Source organism: Cherax quadricarinatus, chromosome 53 (genome assembly GCF_038502225.1).
Source record: "Cherax quadricarinatus isolate ZL_2023a chromosome 53, ASM3850222v1, whole genome shotgun sequence".
In the NCBI taxonomy this organism is placed as follows: Eukaryota; Metazoa; Arthropoda; class Malacostraca; order Decapoda; family Parastacidae; genus Cherax; species Cherax quadricarinatus.
In genome coordinates this window covers 12,648,997-12,671,972 of record NC_091344.1, presented here as the reverse complement: position 1 = coordinate 12,671,972, position 22,976 = coordinate 12,648,997, and the positions used below count along the sequence as shown (strand labels likewise).

The following is a 22,976-nucleotide window of genomic DNA, read 5'->3' as shown; positions in this document are numbered from 1 at the left end:
TCAGGTTAGGATGTGTAGGAGAGAGGGAGATTACTTCCCAGTAAAAGTAGGTCTTAGACAGGGATGTGTAATGTCACCATGGTTGTTTAATATATTTATAGATGGGGTTGTAAAAGAAGTAAATGCTAGGGTGTTGGGGAGAGGGGTGGGATTAAATTATGGGGAATCAAATGCAAAATGGGAGTTGACACAGTTACTTTTTGCTGATGATACTGTGCTTATGGGTGATTCTAAAGAAAAGTTGCAAAGGTTAGTGGATGAGTTTGGGAGGGTGTGTAAAGGTAGAAAGTTGAAAGTGAACATAAATAAGAGTAGGGTGATGAAGGTATCAAACGATTTAGATAAACAAAAATTGAATATCACATTGGAGAGAGGGAATATGGAAGAAGTGAATGTTTTCAGATATTTGGGAGTTGACTTGTCAGTAGATGGGTTTATGATGGATAAGGTTAACCATAGAACTGATGAAGGAAGAAAGGTGAGTGGTGCGCTGAGGTATCTGTGAAGACAAAAACATTATCCATGGAGGCAAAGAAGAGAATGTATGAAAGTATAGTGGCACCAACACTCTTATATGGGTGTGAAGTTTGGGTTTTAAATACTGAAGTGAGGAGGTGGCTGGAGGCGAGATGTCCTGTCTTAGGGCAATGTGTGGTGTAAATATTATGCAGAAAATTCGAAGTGTGGAAATTAGGAGAAGGTGTGGAGTTAAAAGTATTAGTCAGAGGGCTGAAGAGGGGTTGTTGATGTGGTTTGGTCATTTAGAGAATGGATCAAAGTAGAATGACATGGAGAGCGTATAAATCTGCAGGGAAAGAAAGCGGGGTAGGGGTAGTCCTCGAAAAGGTTGGAGGGAGGGGGTAAAGGAGGTTTTGTGGGTGAGGAGCTTGGACTTCTAGCAAGTGTGTGTGAGCATGTTAGATAGGAGTGAATGGAGACGAATGGTTTTTGGGAGCTGACGAGCTGTTGGAGTGTGAGCAGGGTAATATTTAGTGAAGGGATTCAGGGAAACTGGTTAGCTGGACTTGAGTACTGGAAATGGGAAGTACAATGCCTGCACTTTAAAGGCAGGGTTTGGGATATTAGCATTATGGGAGGGGTATGTTATACTTTATATATACTTCTAAACTGTCGTATCTGGGCGCCTCTGCAAAGACAGTGATTATGTATGAGTGAGGTGAAAGTGTCGAATGATAATGAAAGTATTTTCTTTTTTGTGGATTTTCTTTCTTTTTAGGTCACCCTGCCTTGGTGGGAGATGGCCAACATGTTGAAAAAAAAAAAATACTGCTAAAATCAAATTTACATTCCCAGAACACTGTAATATCTCACAAAGCTGACAATACCTTAATTGGTTCCTTCTCATTACCAGAACCTTTAACTGGTCCTTCAGTCTCTTGCATTCCTCCAGAGTGAGCACATCTTTCTGGCTGTCTTCCTCAGATGTACTGAAAGCTACAGGCAATCCTGAGAGGCAGGCTTCCATCTTCTCCAGATGATAGCCTGTCAGTACTTCTCCCTTGGACATTAGTTCTTCATATCTGGCATGATTACAGGAAAATATCTAAGGGAAGTCCACAAGAAAATATGCTATCGTCCTAATTTGCCGATTAATTTTCTGGCACTCACCAAAGTTGACGAGTGAAGAATTTTAACCAATAGGTCTAATAATGGAATGATGTAATACTGTCTGACTTTACTGGTTATCTTAGGTTAAATCTATATACTGGTAATGCAGTATATGCATACCAACAACATCTACGTATTCTAAATAAAACTTAATTTAACTAAAAGTACTATAATTACTATACTGTACTACTTTATTCTTCATTCTCTCCTATTTAGGCCTTGCTCTTCCTTTTATATTCCTGTATTTAATGTTTCATCAGCTTGCTTCCTAATATTTCATTAATTTATTTATTAATAAGACTTGTTCTTTCCCATACTGTACATTCAGGATCAAAAAAGTCCCATTATACATGTGTCTGAAGCTATAATGAATCCTCAGCAAGTTTCAGTAGTGTGGAGTCTGTAGCTTTTCAATGTATCAGTATTATTTCTACTCTATAATACAAGACAATAAATAGATTTAGATACAAGGTAAAATACTGAATACAGTTTAAAAACATACCTTAGTAATATTACTGTTCACAACATTTCCCTTAAGCACACCTGTCACAAATTACGACTAATGCAACACAGACTATTATATTCTTCAATCACTCTTGTATAGTATATACTGTTAAAATCTCTATTAATGGCTCCATGGATCATTGCTCCAGCAGCCCTGACTTAGATCAAACCTCAAATTGGAAAGGCAATATGTATTAAGAACTACTAAGAAGAACACAAGAAAATAAAGACGAGGAATACTGAATGCTAACAGAAGTTTGTAAGATTTATCAGGTATCTTATGTGTTTGAGAAGGAAAGCAAGGGCCAGCAATTCTGCCAGAGTGCAAAAAGTTTAACAGGCTTTCATTTCACACTCATACAACAGGAGGATAGTTGTGTACCTCCTAGGAAGGTCAATGTCTACCAGTCTGGTTACCTACACTGCTGCATAAGACGATATTTTCAGAAGACCACCATGTATATATATCTCACCAAAAACCCACTTAATGGTGACATTTCGGTCCATTCTGGCCCACTGTCTGGTCATTATGGTTGTGACATGACTGGTCCATGACAGACCAAAAAATTGTCGAAGTTTACCTGGAGTTTACCTGGAGAGAGTTCCGGGGGTCAACGCCCCCGCGGCCCGGTCTGTGACCAGGCCTCCTGGTGGATCAGAGCCTGATCAACCAGGCTGTTGCTGCTGGCTGCACGCAAACCAACGTACGAGCCACAGCCCGGCTGATCCGGAACTGACTTTAGGTGCTTGTCCAGTGCCAGCTTGAAGACTGCCAGGGGTCTGTTGGTAATCCCCCTTATGTGTGCTGGGAGGCAGTTGAACAGTCTCGGGCCCCTGACACTTATTGTATGGTCTCTTAACGTGCTAGTGACACCCCTGCTTTTCATTGGGGGGATGGTGCATCGTCTGCCAAGTCTTTTGCTTTCGTAGTGAGTGATTTTCGTGTGCAAGTTCGGTACTAGTCCCTCTAGGATTTTCCAGGTGTATATAATCATGTATCTCTCCCTCCTGCGTTCCAGGGAATACAGGTTTAGGAACCTCAAGCGCTCCCAATAATTGAGGTGTTTTATCTCCGTTATGCGCGCCGTGAAAGTTCTCTGTACATTTTCTAGGTCGGCAATTTCACCTGCCTTGAAAGGTGCTGTTAGTGTGCAGCAATATTCCAGCCTAGAGAGAACAAGTGACCTGAAGAGTGTCATCATGGGCTTGGCCTCCCTAGTTTTGAAGGTTCTCATTATCCATCCTGTCATTTTTCTAGCAGATGCGATTGATACAATGTTATGGTCCTTGAAGGTGAGATCCTCCGACATGATCACTCCCAGGTCTTTGACGTTGGTGTTTCGCTCTATTTTGTGGCCAGAATTTGTTTTGTACTCTGATGAAGATTTAATTTCCTCATGTTTACCATACCTGAGTAATTGAAATTTCTCATCGTTGAACTTCATATTGTTTTCTGCAGCCCACTGAAAGATTTGGTTGATGTCCGCCTGGAGCTTTGCAGTGTCTGCAATGGAAGACACTGTCATGCAGATTCGGGTGTCATCTGCAAAGGAAGACACGGTGCTGTGGCTGACATCCTTGTCTATGTCGGATATGAGGATGAGGAACAAGATGGGAGCGAGTACTGTGCCTTGTGGAACAGAGCTTTTCACCGTAGCTGCCTCGGACTTTACTCTGTTGACGACTACTCTCTGTGTTCTGTTAGTGAGGAAATTATAGATCCATCGACCGACTTTTCCTGTTATTCCTTTAGCACGCATTTTGTGCGCTATTACGCCATGGTCACACTTGTCGAAGGCTTTTGCAAAGTCTGTATATATTACATCTGCATTCTTTTTGTCTTCTAGTGCATTTAGGACCTTGTCGTAGTGATCCAATAGTTGAGACAGACAGGAGCGACCTGTTCTAAACCCATGTTGCCCTGGGTTGTGTAACTGATGGGTTTCTAGATGGGTGGTGATCTTGCTTCTTAGGACCCTTTCAAAGATTTTTATGATATGAAGTGCAAATATTTGGTGAATCGCTCCAGGAATGGTATTGTGACTTTCATTTTTTTATATAAAGTATGTATAATATTTTAACTAAATTTACTTCTTCTATATTAAATTGACTAACAAACTACCATTGATCTGCTGACTCAGAAGTTGGCCATTTCCCACCAAGGCAGGGTGACAGCAAAAAAAAAAAAAAAACTTTCATCATCATTCAACACTTTCATCATCACTCATACATAATCAGTCTTTGCAGAGGCGCTCAGATACAACAGTTTAGACGGAAAGTGAGTGGTCCTACCTATTTAAATATACAATAATAATTACAAATAAAACAAATACAAAATATCATACATCAAATTACAAAATAATTAAAATTTTTAGGACATTACATGTATGAAATAATTTCTCAAATGTTCATATTCAAATATATAATTATTCATTATTACAGGTAGTAGGTTGGTAGACAGCAACCACCCAGGGAGGTACTACCGTCCTGCCAAGTGAGTGTAAAACAGAAACCTGTAATTGTTTTACATGATGGTAGGATTGCTGGTGTCTTTTTTCTGTCTCAAACATGCAAGATTACAGGTACGTCTTGCTACTTCTACTTACACTTAGGTCACACTACACATACATGTACAAGCATATATATACACACCCCTCTGGGTTTTCTTCTATTTTCTTTCTAGTTCTTGTTGTCATTTATTTCCTCTTATCTCCATGGGGAAGTGGAACAGAATTCTTCCTCCGTAAGCCATGCGTGTTGTAAGAGGCGACTAAAATGTCAGGAGCAAGGGGCTAGTAGCCCCTTCTCCTGTATAAATTACTAAATTTAAAATGAGAAACTTTCATTTTTCTTTTTGGGCCACCCTGCCTTGGTAGGATATGGCCGGTTTGTTGAAAAAAAAAAATTATTCATTAAGTCACTCCACTGTGGAATGACATAATGGATAATTTACATATACGAGTATGGACATTTGAAAAATTATTTCATATATGTAATGTCCTAAAAATTATAAAAAATAAAATATACGCTAGATAACTTTACTCATTTAAATCCTCATCTGTGAGAACGTCATTAGCCGATATGTTCTCAGTAAACCACTCCAGAAATGCAGGTAATGGGGATGAGGGATTTTCAAGGAAGAGCCAGTCATAGTTTTCCCCCTTTAAGTGATCAGTCCCTGGTACATCCAACAGTTGCAGGTGAGAAACTAGACGTTCTCCATTCATCTCGGCCTGCAATAAAAATAACTGATTAGATACACCAGAACATAACACTTAAGACATCAAAATAGGCTTGGAAGTTGCAATAAGGATCAAAATTGCTGAAACTGTAGTCTTCACCAAGATTAAGATCAAGTTTTGTGAAATTATGAACTAAAATGAAATAGGAATCTAAAATTACCAATTTTTTTTCCAAGGTAAGCAGGAATCAAGATGAACATATGATACTCGTACTAATTTTTTTTTTTATGGCATACACATGCAAGGAGATAATACAGTACTGAATAAACTTCAAACACAATAGTCGTAAACAAACCATACTACGGGCAGGGATAGAACCCACAATCAGAGAGTCATAAAACTCCAAACTGACACGTTAGCCACTACGCCAACTGGCAAGGAGAATGGTGAAGAACGGAGGAGTCTGAGGTAATCAATTCCTTAGCCTTGAGTCGGTGTGATTAGTCCATCAAGCTTGAAAAGAATACAGCATACTGGCTACAATAAGATTCATCTAACTAGGCATATTTATAAACCATAGGAAGGTTAGCATAGGCACCACTGTGACCACAAATGCAAATGTAAAAACTTGCATTTGTGGTCACAGTGGTGCCTATGCTAACCTTCCTATGGTGTATCAATACACCTAGTTGGATGAATCTTATTGTAGCCAGCTGGCCCAGTGGCTAATGTGTCAGTCTGGAGTTTTATGACTGTCTGATCGCAGGTTCTATCCTCACCCATGGTATGGTTTGTTTGCAATCATGTCATTACGATTTCGTGAGTCACGAAAGTTGTACTATGCATGCATATACACTATACAGTACTGATTTAAAAAAAAATTAAGAAAAGCACAACAAATTAGTGATGTTAGCATTGATTTCATACGTAGTACATGCTTACCTGGAGTCCATAGAGACTAAGTGTATAAAGAAAACCACAGCCCATAAAACATACAGCACATAAATTAAAAAAAAAAAAAAATACAACATCCTTATGTCTACAATGTAAGACTGATCCAAATAACAAGACATGTGAAAATTAAGAGAGATGGGTTGATGACAATATTAGTTATCCATGTAATGGTGTTTAATTTCAGTTTGAATTATAAATGCATCTTAACACTGATAGTGTTAAGCACAGAAAACATAAAAGCCAATCAATTCTGTGATGACAAACAACTTCTGGACAATGCAGAAATGGAATGTGATAGTTGAAGTAAGAGCAAGTCTACATTTCATTTCATACATGTTGGTGCTAGTATAATTTTAAAAACTGAAATTAAAATTCTAAGATCTGAAATTATGCCTGGTATAATTTTTATTTCAGAATCCTGGTTAGATTACTTTTATTAGTACATTTCATGAAAAAGCATTAAACCTGAAGGGATCATACAGCTCCTAGGGAATGGAAGGTAATCAGGTCTGATTCAAGGAAGGGTAGCTCCAATTTTTTTCAATTTGCAGCCTTTTACAGGTATCAAGGCACCCTCTTTCCTCGAGACAAGATGACTTGTCACTGATGAAGACTTGCTGAGGCATGCAAAACCCTGTGTTTGGGGCTTGCATTACGTCACGTAGGTTACTCCTGCTCATCATAGTACCCTACTTGATAAAATACTGAAAACAAATTGAAAGTTATCTAATATAAGAGGGGAAAAAGTTATCCTGGCTATGGGTGCAAGATACAGCATAGGACATGATGAACTGCAAAAATTATAAATATTTGCATGGCAGATCAAGTGTTATAGTTATTATAATCCATATCTACAAAACTGCTAACAAATGATTTCCACAGCATCTTGCCTTAAATTTTGAGAGTTAGAAGCAAAATCAAAATTCTTTTAGAGGATGTTAATAAACAGTTGATGGAGATGTTATTACTGCCAGCATTTTTTAACATTTCCACACTTTTAACCCATGTGCTCTTAGAACATACTTTACTTCCTCAAGACTGCCATGTGACAGCCATACAGTAAACCTTTTTTTTTTACTTTCAGTGCCCTGCACCTGACTACTAATACTACTACTCTCCCTCTCTCTGGCCACACTATATATCCTGAATTCTCTAAAACTCCTTATGTATTTGCAATGATCATAGTCCCAGGACTGAAACATCTGCATAAAAGGTGTCCTAAATGTGCAAAGTCATGTTCATTTAACTCTAGTTGAATTAGACACATGTGCAACATGTAGATATCTTTTTTCTGTAGATATTTCACAAACCAGAGGCTTTATCACAAGATACAGGGGCATAACGGAAGACTGTATTATAGGAGGTAATCAGTCCTTCAACCTTGCAGAAATACATACGGTGAAACCTTGGTTTTCGTTTGCCCTGGTTTTCATCGAATTTGGTTTTTGACAACCTTTTTCGTCAAAATATTGTCCTAGTTTTCGTCTGTCACCTAAGTTTTCATCTGCCGTACCAAATGTGTCTGCCTGAATGCGGCCATGCAAAGCATCCCACACACGAATTCTAAAACTGTCTGGCTTTGTTTATCATCAAATGAACGTTACCCTGCACCTTCATATGAAACATTTTGTAATAATCGATTGTTTTTTGTGCTTGTTTATTGAGTGCGATTGCTAAATAAGCCACCTTGGGGTCTGAAAATTCCGAGTGCCAGCCGTCTGATAAAGAAGGTGAGAAACATGATAGAATTCAATGGTGGTAGAGGGTGGTAGTGATGGTGGTAGAGGGTGGTAGTGGTTGTGATGGTGGTAGAGGGGTGGTAGCGATGGTGGTAGAGGATGGTAGAGGGGTGGTAGCGATGGTGGTAGAGGATGGTAGCGATGGTGGTAGAGGTGGTTTGTTTGCAATCGTGTCATTACGATTTTGCGAGTTGTGGTAGAGGGTGGTAGTGGTTGTGATGATGGTAGAGGGTGGTAGTGGTTGTGATGGTGGTAGATGGTGGTAGTGGTTGTGATGGTGGTAGAGGGTGGTAGTGGTTGTGATGGTGGTAGTGGTTGTGATGGTGGTAGAGGGTGATAGCGATGGTAGAGGATGGTAGTGATGGTGGTAGAGGGTGGTAGTGGTTGTGATGGTGGTAGAGGAGTGGTAATGATGGTGGTAGAGGATGGTAGCAATGGTGGTAGAGGGTGGTTGTGATGGTGGTAGAGGTGGTTTGTTTGCAATCGATTTTGCGAGTTGTGGTAGAGGGTGGTAGTGGTGGTGGTAGAGGGTGGTAGTGATGGTGGCACAGGGTGGTAGTGATGGTGGTAGAGATAACCTCTCTTCCCTCTCCCCTCCGTGCGGCCGAAGAATTCGTTGATGAATTACAGGAGTATGTAGAGGCTGAAGGATTCCTCCCCAACGAGTTTTCAGTTGTGACGAAACAGGCCTCTCTTGAAAGAAAATGCCAAAGATGGCCTACATCACACAAGAGGAAAAGGCACTGCCAGGACACAAGCCTATGAAGGATAGGCTAACTCTTTTGTTCTGTGGTAACGCTAGTGGGGATTTCTAACTGAAGCCTTTACTGGTGTATCACCCTGAAAATCCCCCAAGTGTTCAAGAAAAACATCAACAAGAGTCTTCAACAAAGGTAAAACTAATTTAAATGTTCGTTTATCCATTAAAATTAGTGCTTTATATTTATTTCTCATTTTTTCTGTATGTAAAACTATAGTTATTCCCTATAAAATGTATTTCTGTTAATATTTTTGGGTGTCTGGAACAGATTAATTGGATTTACATTATTTCTTATGGGAAATACTGCTTTAGTTTTCATCGAATTTGGTTTCCATCAGACTCTCTGGAAAGAATTAAAAATGAAAACCAAGGCTCCACTGTACACACAAGACAGTAGAGGATGAGGGAATTAGTCTCTTAGCCAAGGAACAGATGTTGCATATAATAGTCTTGGTGAATCTGAAGTAGTGTTGCATCGTACAATATGGATGGAACGTTTCACGGGTTGATGCTATCTAGGTGTAAATTTTGCTGTATACTGGAGTCAGATGAGTTTACAGCAGATGAAAGGGATCCAGCAGAGAAAGTAGGTCATGCCCAAGAGTTAGCAAGAAGGTTGTGGAGGTGCCCTCTGTAACAAGATTCCAGTGTTGCTGTTCCCTCAAGTTGCTGTCAGTTACTGACCTTGCTACATTGCACTGCACAGTAAACCTTTGATATGATGAACTTTTAAAATTATTGGCAAATCCACTGGTAAAATTTTTAAATGTTTATGGCAGTATATCTGTAAATTGTGTACAGTACTTTATTAAGTATACTACAGAGTACTTTTATGTGTACTACTTTTTTTTTAACATTATTGTGAATTAACAGAAAATTAATAGTGCTTAATACTGACACTGTAGGGATTTAAATAAGCAAAGCAATACAAATTACTTCTACAGATTGTAATAACTTCATGTATTGCTGAAGCAGCATATGTCATCTCAACTTAATAAGTTGTGGACATGGAAAAATTTACATTATGTATGATAATTGTTCCTATGTGTACCTGTGTCTCAATAAACCTACTTACACACATATAAATTACCTAGGATAATCCACAAAGAATCAAAGAAAGCAACTTATTTCCACTGGGTTCCTAGAAGTGAAGAAAATATCTTCCAGTGAAAATTGGGATAATTATATATATTGTCATTTTGTATTTGGTAAATACTGCTTGTGATAATTAAAATTAATAATAAATGTAAGCAAGCACAGTGAGGATGGTGGTGGTGGTGATGATGATGATGGATGACTGATGATGAATGATATTTGAATTATTGATCCACAGCAATACGAGCCATGGGGTACACGGGTGTTAGTTGACTGGTGTAGGTTGCATCCTGGGGGATAAGTAAGTTTATTCAGGTATACACAAATACAGTTACAAAGATTATCATATACAAAGATTATCATACAAAGCAGCATGCATCATGTGTAGAGACTGAAGGACCACAATGGAAATAAGACGTCTTCAATGATGCACTGACTGAAATTCAAATTGAACTGAAACTGAAATGTTTATTTCTCTGTTAAGATTATAATTTGGGGTTTACATACTATAGTATATTAATTACAGTTTGTGGTTTACATATTATAAAATATGAATTACAAGAAGGCCACTAGCATGCCTAGGCATTTCGGGCAGTTCTTTCTTGGGTTATCCTGAGTGGCTAACCCTCGAGGTTAAAAATCCAAACAAATCTGATCTTAAATAACCCAAGAAAGCCAGTGTGGCTTAGTTCTATTAGGTTCCTTAGTTGCTCCTCCCCAGGATGCCACCCACAACACAGCTAACACCCGGGAACCTTACTGCTGCTAGATGAACATTGGAATCATTATCTCTGGAGATTCATACGTTACTACGCAAATCATCTGTAATTCATCCAAAAATTGTGCAACTGTACCTAAATAAGCTTAGGTGTCAATGAAACGAGTCCACCCCCAGGACGGATTATTATAATCACAGGGAAGCGCTAAACCCATCGGATTATACAGCATATGTGGGGGGATGGAAGGTATCCAGGCTCAATTCTGGGAACCGGAGCACAGATCCAATTCCCTAGATGAAGAGCCCCTCACCAGCGTCTCGGAACCTCCCTTGAGGGGTCCCCCAGGATGGAACCCTGGTCCGTCGCTTGTGAGCCCAACGAGCCACTTTAGACATGCAGTAACAACTAATAATAATTTAAAAATTAAATACATGAAAGAGACAAATTATTACAAGAAATAAATGGAGAACATTTTTTTTTCATCACATCCTACGTTAAATCTACATAATTTACTACATTTATGTGTGTGAATAACATGTATGTGACCTCAAGGTCATTGTGTAAATGTAAATTTACGTATGTAAAACTTGAATAAAGACATACTTCGTGTTTTTATTGAAGTAAGTGTGAGATTATTCCAATGATTCCTTCAAGTTAGTAAACCTTGGCCGCTCTTTGTCCTGATTGGTCGATCTAGGCGCCAGCCTCGCTCTGATTGGTTCATTTTTGTTGTTATTATTATTATTATTATTATTATTATTATTATTATTATTATTATTATTATTATTATTATTATTATTATTATTATTATTATTATTATTATTATTATTATTATTATTATTTTTATTATTATTATTAAAAATAAATTGATAATAATATTAATGATACCAGCAACACCAATAATAATAATAATAATAATAATAATAATAATAATAATAATAATAATAATAATAATAATAATAATAATAATAATGTTTCAGGCGAGCCATCCCTCATGGTGGGTGTGCATTAATTAAACATAAATGTGATGTATACTATTTTGTTAATAAGAGATGTACACTCAGTGGCCGCTTTATTAGGTACACCCTGCTAGTACTGGGTAGGGTCATCCCTTGACCCCTGGCCTGGCGGCTAAAAAGCTCTCGCTTCACAAGGCGCGGGTCTGGGTTCGATTCCCAGCCAGGGTAGAAACATTGGGCGTGTTTCTTGACACCTGTTATCTATGTTCACTCATCAGTAAAACAGGTACCTGGGTGTTAGTGGACTGGTGTGGGTCGCATCCTGGGACAAAACTGACCTAATTTGCCCAAAATGCTCAGCATAACAAGGGGCTTTCTATATAGTAGTATTGTGGAAAATAATGTATTTTCCGGAAAAAAACACATTGTATTTTTTATGTAAATTAGTGTAATACATTGTATTTAATAAAATTTGTTATAAAAAATGGGAAATTCTGCGCCTGCGCAGAAGAGACTCGCCATGTTTGACCTAGTCAACACAAACGTTAGTGAATAATCGAAGAATTTTCGTCGCTCGAGAGGTTAAATTGGGCTGAAACCTCTCAAATAGGAGCCGAAATTGTTGGATGTGCAGTCCTGTATAACGGAAGATATCAGACGACTGGACAAGACAGCTCCAGGAACCTCAGATAAGCTATCTAAATTTGTGTTATAATTCTGGCCAGCATTATCTTCATAAATTTGGTTAGAATGAGGTTTTTGAGTATACACATTAATCTCCAGTCAAATTGGTGAGTGATATTAAGATATATTCTCCTTCTGTTATATAACTGTGCATATGTAATCATTTATTAATTTTACTATACAGTCCACAAATTTATATATTTACCAGAATTCCTGGTGTATGTACATTTCATTTATAATTATAGGTCTAGAGCAACTTGTGGATATGACAGTGGTAGGTATCGAAGGGGGACATTTTTGCGACCTAGATGTCCCAAATTCCTACTTGTCTAAGTAACTTTGATAAATAATAATTATCTGTGTTACCATTTACTGGTATGTACCTTATGAATTACATCCAGATAAATGCAATTTTCCACAAGTATGTCATTGATGTCAGCTAGGCCTGTATACCTTGTACATGTACTGGTAGAAATAAAGATATTATTATTATTATACATTTATTGTGGGGAGAGAGCGGGGAAAGTTGAAAAGTCGCATGGTAATTTGAGTTACTGTCGCCTTCCTGCCAACTTGAACCAGTCTGACCATTCTCCTCTGATCTCCTTTATTAACAGGACATTTTCGTTCAAATTATTATTATAATCACAGGGAAGCGCTAAACCCGGAGGATTATACAGCGCATGTGGGGGGATGGAAGGTGTTAGTAAGTAAGTAAGTTTATTCAGGTATACACAAATACAGTTACATAGATTATCATACATAGCAGCATATGTGTAGAGAACCTAGGATAACCCAAAAAAGTCAGACAGAGTGACTTATTTCCATTGGGGTCCTTTTACCTTATTATTATAATATAAAGGTTATAATATTTTCTTATTATTCTACAATGAAGATAACATCTTATTATCATACTAAAAAGACTATCTACTACATTAAGACTATCTACAATACGAGGGTCATTACTAGGAATAAGGTAAAATTTACACGTATGTTAGCTACAAAATAAAAAATCATTCTCCTCCCTTTCTGTAGCTACATTCACCAGACACCTTTTGGCACTCTTCTTGAACTGGTTCATGCTATGACTGGCTTTGACATTTGCGGGTAGTCTGTTCCATTCCTTTATTGCTGTACAATAAAAGGTGTTTGAAGCCTGGCCACTGACTGTGGGTACTACAAAGTTGTGCTCTCTCCCCCTGGTACTATGATTGCTTTGGTTTCCAACCTTGACAAAATTGACAGCAAGATATTCTGGACACTGTTTGTGAGCAATTTTATAAACATGATTTAGCTTCAGTTGTTTTACTCTGTCTTCAACATTCAGCATATCCAACTGCTGTAATTCATCCTGGCCTACATGTTCTCTTGGTCCCAGCCCCAGGATGAATCTTACAATTTTGTTCTGGGTGATTTGCAGTCTTTCAGTTTTTTTTGTCAAGACAGAGCACCATGAAGAGCAAGCGTAATCCATATGGCATTGTATAAAGGCTAGACATAGGGTCCTGCGAGCCTCAGTAGGTAGACATTGTGCTTGTCTATACAGGAACTTCAGTCTGGCATTCGCTTTCTTTACTACACTGTTCCCTATCAATTCTCCTGATATGCATGGGTCAAAGGGGATTCCCAGATATTTTACTGATGAAACCAAAGTGATGGGCTCCCCATTACACTGAACATTAAAATTATTTGCCCTTCTCAGTTTATTCAGGCTCAATTCAGGGAACTGGAGCACAGATCCAGTTCCCTAGATCAAGAGCCCCTCACCAGCATCAAGGAACCTCCCTTGAGGGGTTTTCGTCAACAGAACTGCCATTCGCTAGATGTTTTGTTTTTCCCACCATTCTCTGTAAACTCTAAAGACTGTTGTGCATGAAAATCTCAGGAGATTAACAATTTCTAAGATACTCTAACCACCCAGTCCGGCACCAACAATCATCACACAGTCACTTAGATCATCACATTTCCCCATTCTGATGTTTGGGCTAAACAACAACTGAACTTCTTGACCGTGTCTGCATACTTTGACGCTGAGGTGCTGCCACGTTATTAACTGATTAAATATTTGCATTAACGAGCAGGTGTACCTAATAAAGTGGCCACTGAGTATATATTTTTCAAATTCAAATTCAAATTCAAAGTTTATTCTCTATAAAGATTACAATGTTGAATTTACAGAATTTGGTTGTTGTGTGGTTTACATGTAGTTAAATAATGATCACAGAGTGTACCACTAGAACGCCTAGCATGGCTAGGCATTTCGGGCAGACTTAGTTTAATTCTTTATTTTAAAATATTCAACCAAGTCTACTACTCAGATATGAAAAGCTTGAGGAAATTAAAACTGTGTCAGGGTATACAACAAATTCTAACCATACAATACAGCGAAAAAGTAATGTGAAGGACCTGAGAGTGATAATGTCAGAGGATCTCACCTTCAAAGAGAACAACAATGTATCTACCGATGCATCTGCTAGAAAAATGATAGAATGGATAGTGAGAACCTTCAAAACTAGGGATGCGAAGCCCATGATGATTCTCTTCAAATAGCTTGTTTTCTCTAGGCTGGAATACTGCTGTACACTAACCGCTCCTTTCAAGGCAGGGGAAATTGTTGACCTGGAGAGTGTATAAAGCACTTTCACGGCACACATAAGTACGATAAAGCACCTAGATTACTCGGAACGGTTGAAGGCCCTTGATCTGTATTCCCTGGAACACAGGCGAGAGAGATACACGATACTGTACACATGGAAAATCCTAGAGGGATTAGTACCAAACCTGCACACGAAAATCATTCCCTATGAAAGCAAAAGATTCGACAGGAGATGCAACATTCCCCCAGTGAAAAGCAGGGGCGCCACGAGTGCACTGAGAGACAACACATTAAGTGTCAGGGGCCCAAGACTGTTCAACTGCCTCCCAGCATACATAAGGGGGATTACCAATAGACTCCTGGTTGTCTTCAAGAAGGCGCTGGACAGGCATCTAAAGGCAGTACCTGACCAGTCGAGCTGTGGTGCATACGTGAGTTTGCATGCGGTCAGTAGTAACAGCCTAGTTGATCAGACCCTGATCCACCACGAGGCCTGGTCTCAGACTGAGCCGCGGGGGCGTTGACCCCCGAAACCCTCTCCAGATATACTGCAGGTAAGACGTTCAAAGAACCCGAACTGCCGTACAGATTTTTTATCTGCACAAAAAAAAGCAGTCGTGATACAGATTAAGGTATTTAATTTCCAATTACTGCATTTCACGCATTTCACAGGATATATACATACCGAGAGATGTATTTGTCTCGGGGTATATATACTGAGAGTGTAATGTATATTTCAGTATTTTTGTTAGCTGGTGAAGAGTTACCGTCCAGTCTTCATAAGCCTAGTGTGATGATAGTCTTTAAACCCCCATTAACCATCCATCAGTTAGTTCATGTAGGATACACATAACTTACTGCCGGCAATAAAGAAAAAAATACACGTTTTAAAATGAACTTTTATATGGGACAAGGTTCCGCTCAGTCGTACCATTAACTCTGCTCCTTCCAAGTTAATATTATAACATTTCTCCTCGTCATGGGAGGAACTGAAAAACATGGTAGGTAGCCTCACTCTCCCAGGCTATATAAAGATCTGGCAGCTCCTGGCCTCTCTCTCGCTCACTGACTCACATCTCTCTCCCTGGCTGTGTTAACCAGTGCTCGTATAGGCAGCCCTGAGGTATATATGTATGGGATAGTATATACGACAACAGTGATTAATCGTTACTCTGCGTGATGGTGTGAGGTGAGTCAAACACAGTCTGTACTCCAGTGTTTGTATTTACCAGTACACATATAACCTGTCTGGGACCCCAGTGGACATAAGTTACTTTATTTTGGGGGAAATTATCCTAGGTAATTTACACTATGCATTGTAATTGTACTTATGTGTATCTGTGTCTAAATAAACTTATTTACTTGTATATTCTACAAGAACCCTAATGAAAATAAGTCACTTTGATTTTTTGGAGGGTTATCTTAGGTAAATTCCACATGTTACTATGTGTGATAATTGTAGGTATGTGGACCTGTACCTAAATAAAAAGTAAACTTACTCACATAGGAGACTGACACTTATGACAACGTTTGGGTCCGACTTGCACCATTAACTAGTCATTAGCTAATGGTTCAACTCGGACCGAAACGTCGTAATAAGTTTCACTCTTCTAAGTGCGGGTTATTTGTGTATTGTTCCAGTCACGGTATTGTGACTTTTTATTCTGTTTGTGCTTAGAAGTATGTAGTTGCAGGAATCGAGTCTTGGCTCCTGGCCCAGCCTGCCCGCTGACCTCTCAAGAGATCCTAGCTGCGTAAGCCCTACCATACCTGTTCTTAAAATTATGTATATATCCTGCTTTTACCATTTTTGCTGGTTAGTTCGTTCCACTTCCCGACCACTGTGAGACCTGTCTGTGACTCATCAGTGATTTTTAACTTACATTTCTACCCCTGTGTACTTCAAACCCGCCTCTCAGACACTCCCCCTCAGTAACAAAAAAGGCACAATACCGTGACTGGAACGATACACAAATAACCCGCACTTAGAAGAGAGGAGCTTACGACGACGTTTCGGTCCGACTTGGACCATTTACAAAGTCACACGTCGTCGTAAGCTCCTCTCTTCTATGTCCGGGTTATTTGGGTAACACTCCCCTTGTTCACCCCTGTGAGTGTTGGGGGGGTTGAGTCATGGGTTGTTGTTGTTGGTGATGTTGTCGTTATTGTTGTTGTTGTTGTCGTTATTGTTGTTGTTTTCTTCTTTATGTATTCACTGAATTCTCATTATTACCTACATATTTGCTCCACTTAACTCCCACTAATTTTTTGAGGACCTCTGCACCTGTGTTTCACTCTTCATTCCAGCCTTCACAGACGCCATCTTGCTGAATCTGGTCTGATGTACAATATTCTTATCCCTGGAGTTGTTTCTGTAACTGCCTTGTCTCCAAGTTTATGGCCATATGCGTGACAAGGATTGGCTTTGAAAACTACCTGCCTAGCATGGGCCAGTAGGCTTGCTGCAGTGCTCCATCATTTATGTGTTCCTACACTGTCCAATGTCCTATCTAATCTTCACAATATGTGTTACATTCATAAAACATCACATTGGTTGGTAGCACACTGAGTGTCCGTGGTTCGATCCCCGGCCGGGTTTCCTTACACCTGCTGCCCCTCTTCACCTAGCAGTAAGTAGGTGCTGACTGGTGTGGGTGGCATCCTGGGGTAGTGGTAGTATATCTCAGATAGGGCTGGGCTTTGAAATGAACTAAGGTAAGACAACAGCTCTTGGCCTAGATAAATAGTTCAGAGAACCGACAAGTTGATAAATTAGACACATGTGCAACACTTGGGTATCTTTATTGAGGGAACGTTTCGCCACACAGTGATTTCATCAGTCCTGTACAAAGAAGCATGGTGAAGATCAGAAGGAGTTTAAGGGAATCAGTCCATTAATCTTGAAAAGATTGATGGACTGATTCCCTCAAACTCCCTCTGATCTTCACTATTCTTTGTATAAGACTGATGAAGCCACTGTGTGGCGAAACGTTTCCTCAATAAAGATACCCAAGTGTTGCACATGTGTCTAATTTATCAGCTCTTAGCCTGTAAAACTGATCTGTGTAAAAAAATAAAGTAACGTTTCGCTCAGTTTAGAGTCTCATCAAGTCATTATGACTTAAGTTCTACGCAGAGTTAGTTTAATAGGTTTATTATGCACCCCATACCCATCCTGTGGGCGGTAGTCAAAAGATTACAGAGGTACATAATGGGTCCAGGGACTGCGCAGAACAAGACTTTATCCCACTAAAAGTTTATTCTCCATCTTGTCGATATTTTTATTCCAAATTTCCGGGTTGTGAACTGGATCTATGAGTACTTGGCCTAATAGAACATTACTGCAGCACCAGTAAGCAAAAAACAGCACCAGTATACGAGTAACAATCCACATAAGTTTTCTATGCACATTCTAATCACCTTTGATATGCCTCTGATAGGCTTTGAGAGGTTTTCCTGCTTCCGGAGCCCGGCCTTGGGCCAGGATTGTCCGGAACTTGCCCAGGCTGTTGCTGTTAGTGCCCCACTGGCCCACATATCCATTTCAGCCTGGTTGATCTGGCACTTGCCGGAGATACTTGTCCAGTTTCCCCTTGAAGATGTCTACACTTATCCCAGCAGTGTTTCTGATAATTTCTGGATTTTTTTTAAAAAATCTGCGATTGCGAATGTTGATACAATGCTCTGTTTTTGAGTCCATTGCTTTTCAGTGGATTTATTTTATATTGTCTCCACTATCTCTCACTGTTATGTCATCGCAGGGTGCAGAATTAGGACTAGGTCCTCAAGTACTTTCCATGTATTTATTATTCTCTCTCTCTCTCTCTCTCTCTCTCTCTCTCTCTCTCTCTCTCTCTCTCTCTCTCTCTCTCTCTCTCTCTCTCTCTCTCTCTCTCTCTGTTCATTCCGGCGAATAGTGCATATTTAGGACTTTGAGGCTTCTCCAGTAATTTAAATGCTTTATACAGGCTGTAAATGAAGTGTCTGTTCCAGCTCTGATATCTCCCCTTCCCTGAACGGGGCCCTCAAAACTGAACAATACCCGAAATGAGAGAGCGCAAACCATTTAGTGTCACCATCAACACTGTTTCCCTTGTTTTGAAAGTTCTTTTTATTTACCCCATCATTTTCTTGGTGTGTTCTCTGCAAGGTCATCTGACATGATTATTCCTTGGGTTTTCACATGTTCATTTCGTTCTATTTCGTGATCCTCTTACGATTTGTATACAGTGTCTCTTTTGAGTTCTTCATTCATTTCCTTAATAAGCAGTTGGAACTTGTAACCAGTTATGTTATTCTCACCCGCCAACTGGAAGACTTTCCTTATATCTTCTTGCATCTTTCCACGTCTTCTTCGAAGGTGATTGTCATACTGATTTCAGTATCATCCACAAATGATGATACGAAACTGGCGAGTGTTTCTGTAATGTCCGCCAGGAACCAGGATAGTACCTCGGGGTAATGAGCTTTTTACTTTGTTAATGTTTACTATATTAACAAAGTTTACTAGTGTGGAAAAAAAATTGCTTTACTTGCTACTACTGTGTTCTACCTGCCAGAAAGTTGACTATCAATATGTCTACTTACCCAGTTATACTTATCTTCCTTATTCTGTGCATAATCTCTCCCTCATTATGTATGCAATGACCCTATGAGTGCATTTGTCAAATGCTGTTGCGAAATTCGTGTATATCACATCTGCATTTTGTTTTCTTTTCGACCTCCTCCGAAATTCTGTCATAATGGTTTAGCAGTTGTGAGCAGCATGATCTCCACGCTCTGAGTCCACGATGCTCGGGTTGTGCTGTTTCATAAAATTTTGTAATTTGGCATCTCGTCACTGTGTCGAAGTGTTATATAATGTATGATGTTAGTGCTTCTGGTCTGTAATTTTTTTAGATAGTGCTCTACTATCTCCATTATGCAAATGAGTTATGCATCCTTTATTATTATTATTGTCATTATTATTATTATTATTATTATTATTATTATTATTATTATTACTATAATTTATTTATAATTATTATTATTGAATGGGGGAACTATAGCAATATCATTTCTGTTGCAATTGCAGGACTTTCAGATGATAATCGAGAGGACACAAGTTCGATTCTGGACGAGCGGAAGAATCGCCTCGCATATGCTGCCCCTCCTCACCTAGCAATAAATAGGTACCTGGGTGTTAGGCAACTGTTGTGGGTTGCATCCTGAGGGGGGAGGAGACCCCCAAGGAACCCACACGGATAAAAGCCACTGTGTTGGCTTTGTTGGGTTGTCATCCCGGGTTAAAAACCTTCCAGGGATAACAAGCCGAAGCAACTCTTCTTTTTTCTGGCTCTTCATTTTCTTCCTCTTGTAGTACCACACTGGTACTCTAGATAACACAATGGCCTTCGAGTTGACTGAGTACCCACCTAAGAGCTTCAGCGACAAGTACCAGAAGTACCTAGCACCGCATGGGGTCCTGCTTGCACCGACGCAGGTGCTGAAGAACAAGAAGTTAGGTACCAGTGCTGAGGACACACTTCGCAAGGCCTTCAAGATCACACTGAAGAAACTAAGGAAGATGAGGGCAGCTTGTGCCAACTGTAACAAGACTGAAGGTGAGAGAGACACACACAGAATTTCTTTATTTCTTGCTATTAGATAAAGGAGGATCGAGCCTGTAGAGCTTCTCGCATAGACTCGCCCAGTCTGTCACTTTTTAACATGGAAATGATCGCAAAATAAATTATTTCGGTGGTACCTTATGCTATAATATATATATGTGGTGCCGAATAGGTAAAACTGGTCAGTTAGCAAGAACTCATTTAAAATTAAGTCCTTTCTAAAATTTTCTCTTATATGTTTAATGATATTTTTTTAATTTATGTTAATATAAAAATTAACGATTTTCTACCAAAAGAATCCTAGGAAACTTACCTAAGCGCAACTTAATTTAGCCTAATCCAACTAAATATATTTTATATAGGTTTACATAATTTGATAATAAGCAAACACAGTGAATATATTTTTTTTGGTAGGTTCAGAATGATTTTTGCGATATTACTGCATACTCAAATTTTCGTTTGCCCTATTCGGCAAGAAGAGTGTTGCTATTTAAGCAACAAACATTATCTGTCAGTCCACAGCAGGATTCGAACCTGTACACTCTGTATCAATATATCAAGGTACACAATACTTCCTACTCATTTCTGCAGCATTGCAAGCTCCTGATGATGTGTTGATTGCAAGACGAAAGGTCTAGAGCTATCATTCAACTCCCCCTGTGGTTGTTTGGCATCTTTTATCGCTCGTTCGCGATTCTTGCATTAATGTTAATATAATATTGATCAACAGGGTCACTATTGATCAACTGGACTTTAATGTATCCGGAGTTTAAATCACATTAAAGAAATTTTTATTTTTGAAGGTGACGGATAAGGATTTTTTTTTTTGCGTCTTGTGGAAAGTGGTTCCAGAATTTAGCATTGTTTAGGTGGATGGAATTGGTAGATAGGCTGAGGCAACTACTACAACAGCAGTCCCCAACCTTTTGGTATTATGGTATTGATCTCTGCTGGTACTAAAGAACAGGTCATGATCCCTCTCATACTCCTGCTCTACAGTCTGGGTTTTAACTCCCTCGAGGAGGGGGGTGGGGGTCGACGCCCCTGTGAGGGGGTTTGAGAAAAATTTCTCCACAAGTATGAAAGGGCCAATTTGAAAGGGCAAATTTAAACGAGGGCCGCATTTTGTAAATTTTTGGAATAATAACAATAATATTTTGTAAGTGTTGAGAGTGTGCAGTGTGGAACCTATGTAACGAAAAACTTATGATTTTATGTGAAGGCCACATGAAGACAGCAGCCTGACTGCAGGTTCAGATGAAGTCTGAACCTGCAGTCAGGCTGCTGTCTTCAATTATTCTGCTGTGTTCAGTTACTCAGTTTAGTATATTTTGAGTGTATATAATCTCAGCGAGTGCTCACCTACTATTAAATCAGGCACCAAATGCTGGTTTTAAATTCATAATATAAGTATATGAGCAGGCTTTGTATGTGTGTGAGTGTGTGAGTGTGTGTGTGTGTGTGTGTGTGTGTGTGTGTGTGTGTGTGTACTCACCTATTTGTACTCACCTATTTGTGGTTGCAGGGGTCGAGTCCTAGCTCCTGGCCCCGCCTCTTCACCGGTTGCTACTAGGCCCTCTCTCTCCCCGCTCCATGAGCTTTATCAAACCTCGTCTTAAAACTGTGTATGGTTCCTGCCTCCACTACGTCATTTTCTAGGCTATTCCACTGCCTTACAACTCTATGACTGAATAAATACTTCCTACTATCTCTCTGACTCATTTGTGTCTTCAGCTTCCAATTGTGGCCTCTTGTTTCTGTGTCCCCTCCCTGGAACATCCTGTCCTTGTCCACCTTGTCTATTCCACGCAGTATTTTATATGTCGTTATCATGTCTCCCCTGACCCTCCTGTCCTCCAGTGTCGTCAGGCCGATTTCCCTTAATCTTTCTTCATAGGACATTCCCCTTAGCTCTGGAACTAACCTTGTTGCAAACCTTTGTACTTTCTCTAGTTTCTTGACGTGCTTTATCAAGTGCGGGTTCCAAACAGGTGCTGCATACTCCAGTATGGGCCTGACATACACGGTGTACAGTGTCTTGAATGATTCCTTACTAAGGTGTCGGAATGCTGTTCTCAGGTTTGCCAGGCGCCCATATGCTGCAGCAGTTATCTGATTGATGTGTGCTTCCGGAGACATGCTCGGTGTTATACTCACCCCAAGATCTTTCTCCTTGAGTGAGGTTTGCAGTCTTTGGCCACCTAGCCTATACTCTGTCTGTGGTCTTCTGTGCCCTTCCCCTATCTTCATGACTTTGCATTTGGCAGGATTAAATTCGAGAAGCCATTTGCTGGACCAGGTGTCCAGTCTGTCCAGGTCTCTTTGAAGTCCTGCCTGGTCCTCATCAGATTTAATTCTCCTCATTAACTTCACATCATCTGCAAACAGGGACACTTCTGAGTCTAACCCTTCCGTCATGTCGTTCACATATACCAAAAATAGCACTGGTCCTAGGACCGACCCCTGTGGGACCCCGCTCGTCACAGGTGCCCACTGTGATACATCATTACGTACCATGACTCGTTGTTGCCTCCCTGTCAGGTATT

The 22,976-nt window shown here is 39.6% G+C and overlaps 2 protein-coding genes across 6 annotated transcripts in view; one reads left to right on the top strand and one right to left on the bottom strand.

Annotated features, from left to right (window-relative positions):
* Positions 1–11,296, bottom strand: part of LOC128692401 (HAUS augmin-like complex subunit 3) — a 43,531-nt gene extending 32,235 nt beyond the window's left edge. Inside the window, exons 1-3 of one of the 3 annotated variants that reach the window (XM_053781560.2) lie at positions 11,186–11,296; positions 5,176–5,366; positions 1,347–1,541 (exon numbers count right to left, since the gene is read on the bottom strand). In XM_053781560.2, the coding sequence (XP_053637535.2) occupies positions 1,347–1,541; positions 5,176–5,360 (380 nt within the window). In that variant the 5' untranslated portion in view covers positions 5,361–5,366; positions 11,186–11,296. Of the gene's footprint in view, positions 1–1,346; positions 1,542–5,175; positions 5,367–10,717; positions 10,947–11,185 lie in introns of those variants that run through there. The other 2 variants (XM_053781559.2, XM_070096326.1) reach the window with 2 other exon arrangements.
* Positions 11,297–15,853: 4,557 nt separating this feature from the next.
* LOC128692258 (putative protein MSS51 homolog, mitochondrial) overlaps positions 15,854–22,976 on the top strand; it is a 44,185-nt gene continuing 37,062 nt past the window's right edge. Inside the window, exons 1-3 of one of the 3 annotated variants that reach the window (XM_070096325.1) lie at positions 15,866–16,010; positions 16,516–16,575; positions 19,896–20,424. In XM_070096325.1, coding sequence (XP_069952426.1) covers positions 20,208–20,424 — 217 coding nt within the window. In that variant the 5' untranslated portion in view covers positions 15,866–16,010; positions 16,516–16,575; positions 19,896–20,207. Of the gene's footprint in view, positions 16,011–16,509; positions 16,576–19,895; positions 20,425–22,976 lie in introns of all 3 variants that reach the window. The other 2 variants (XM_070096324.1, XM_070096323.1) reach the window with 2 other exon arrangements.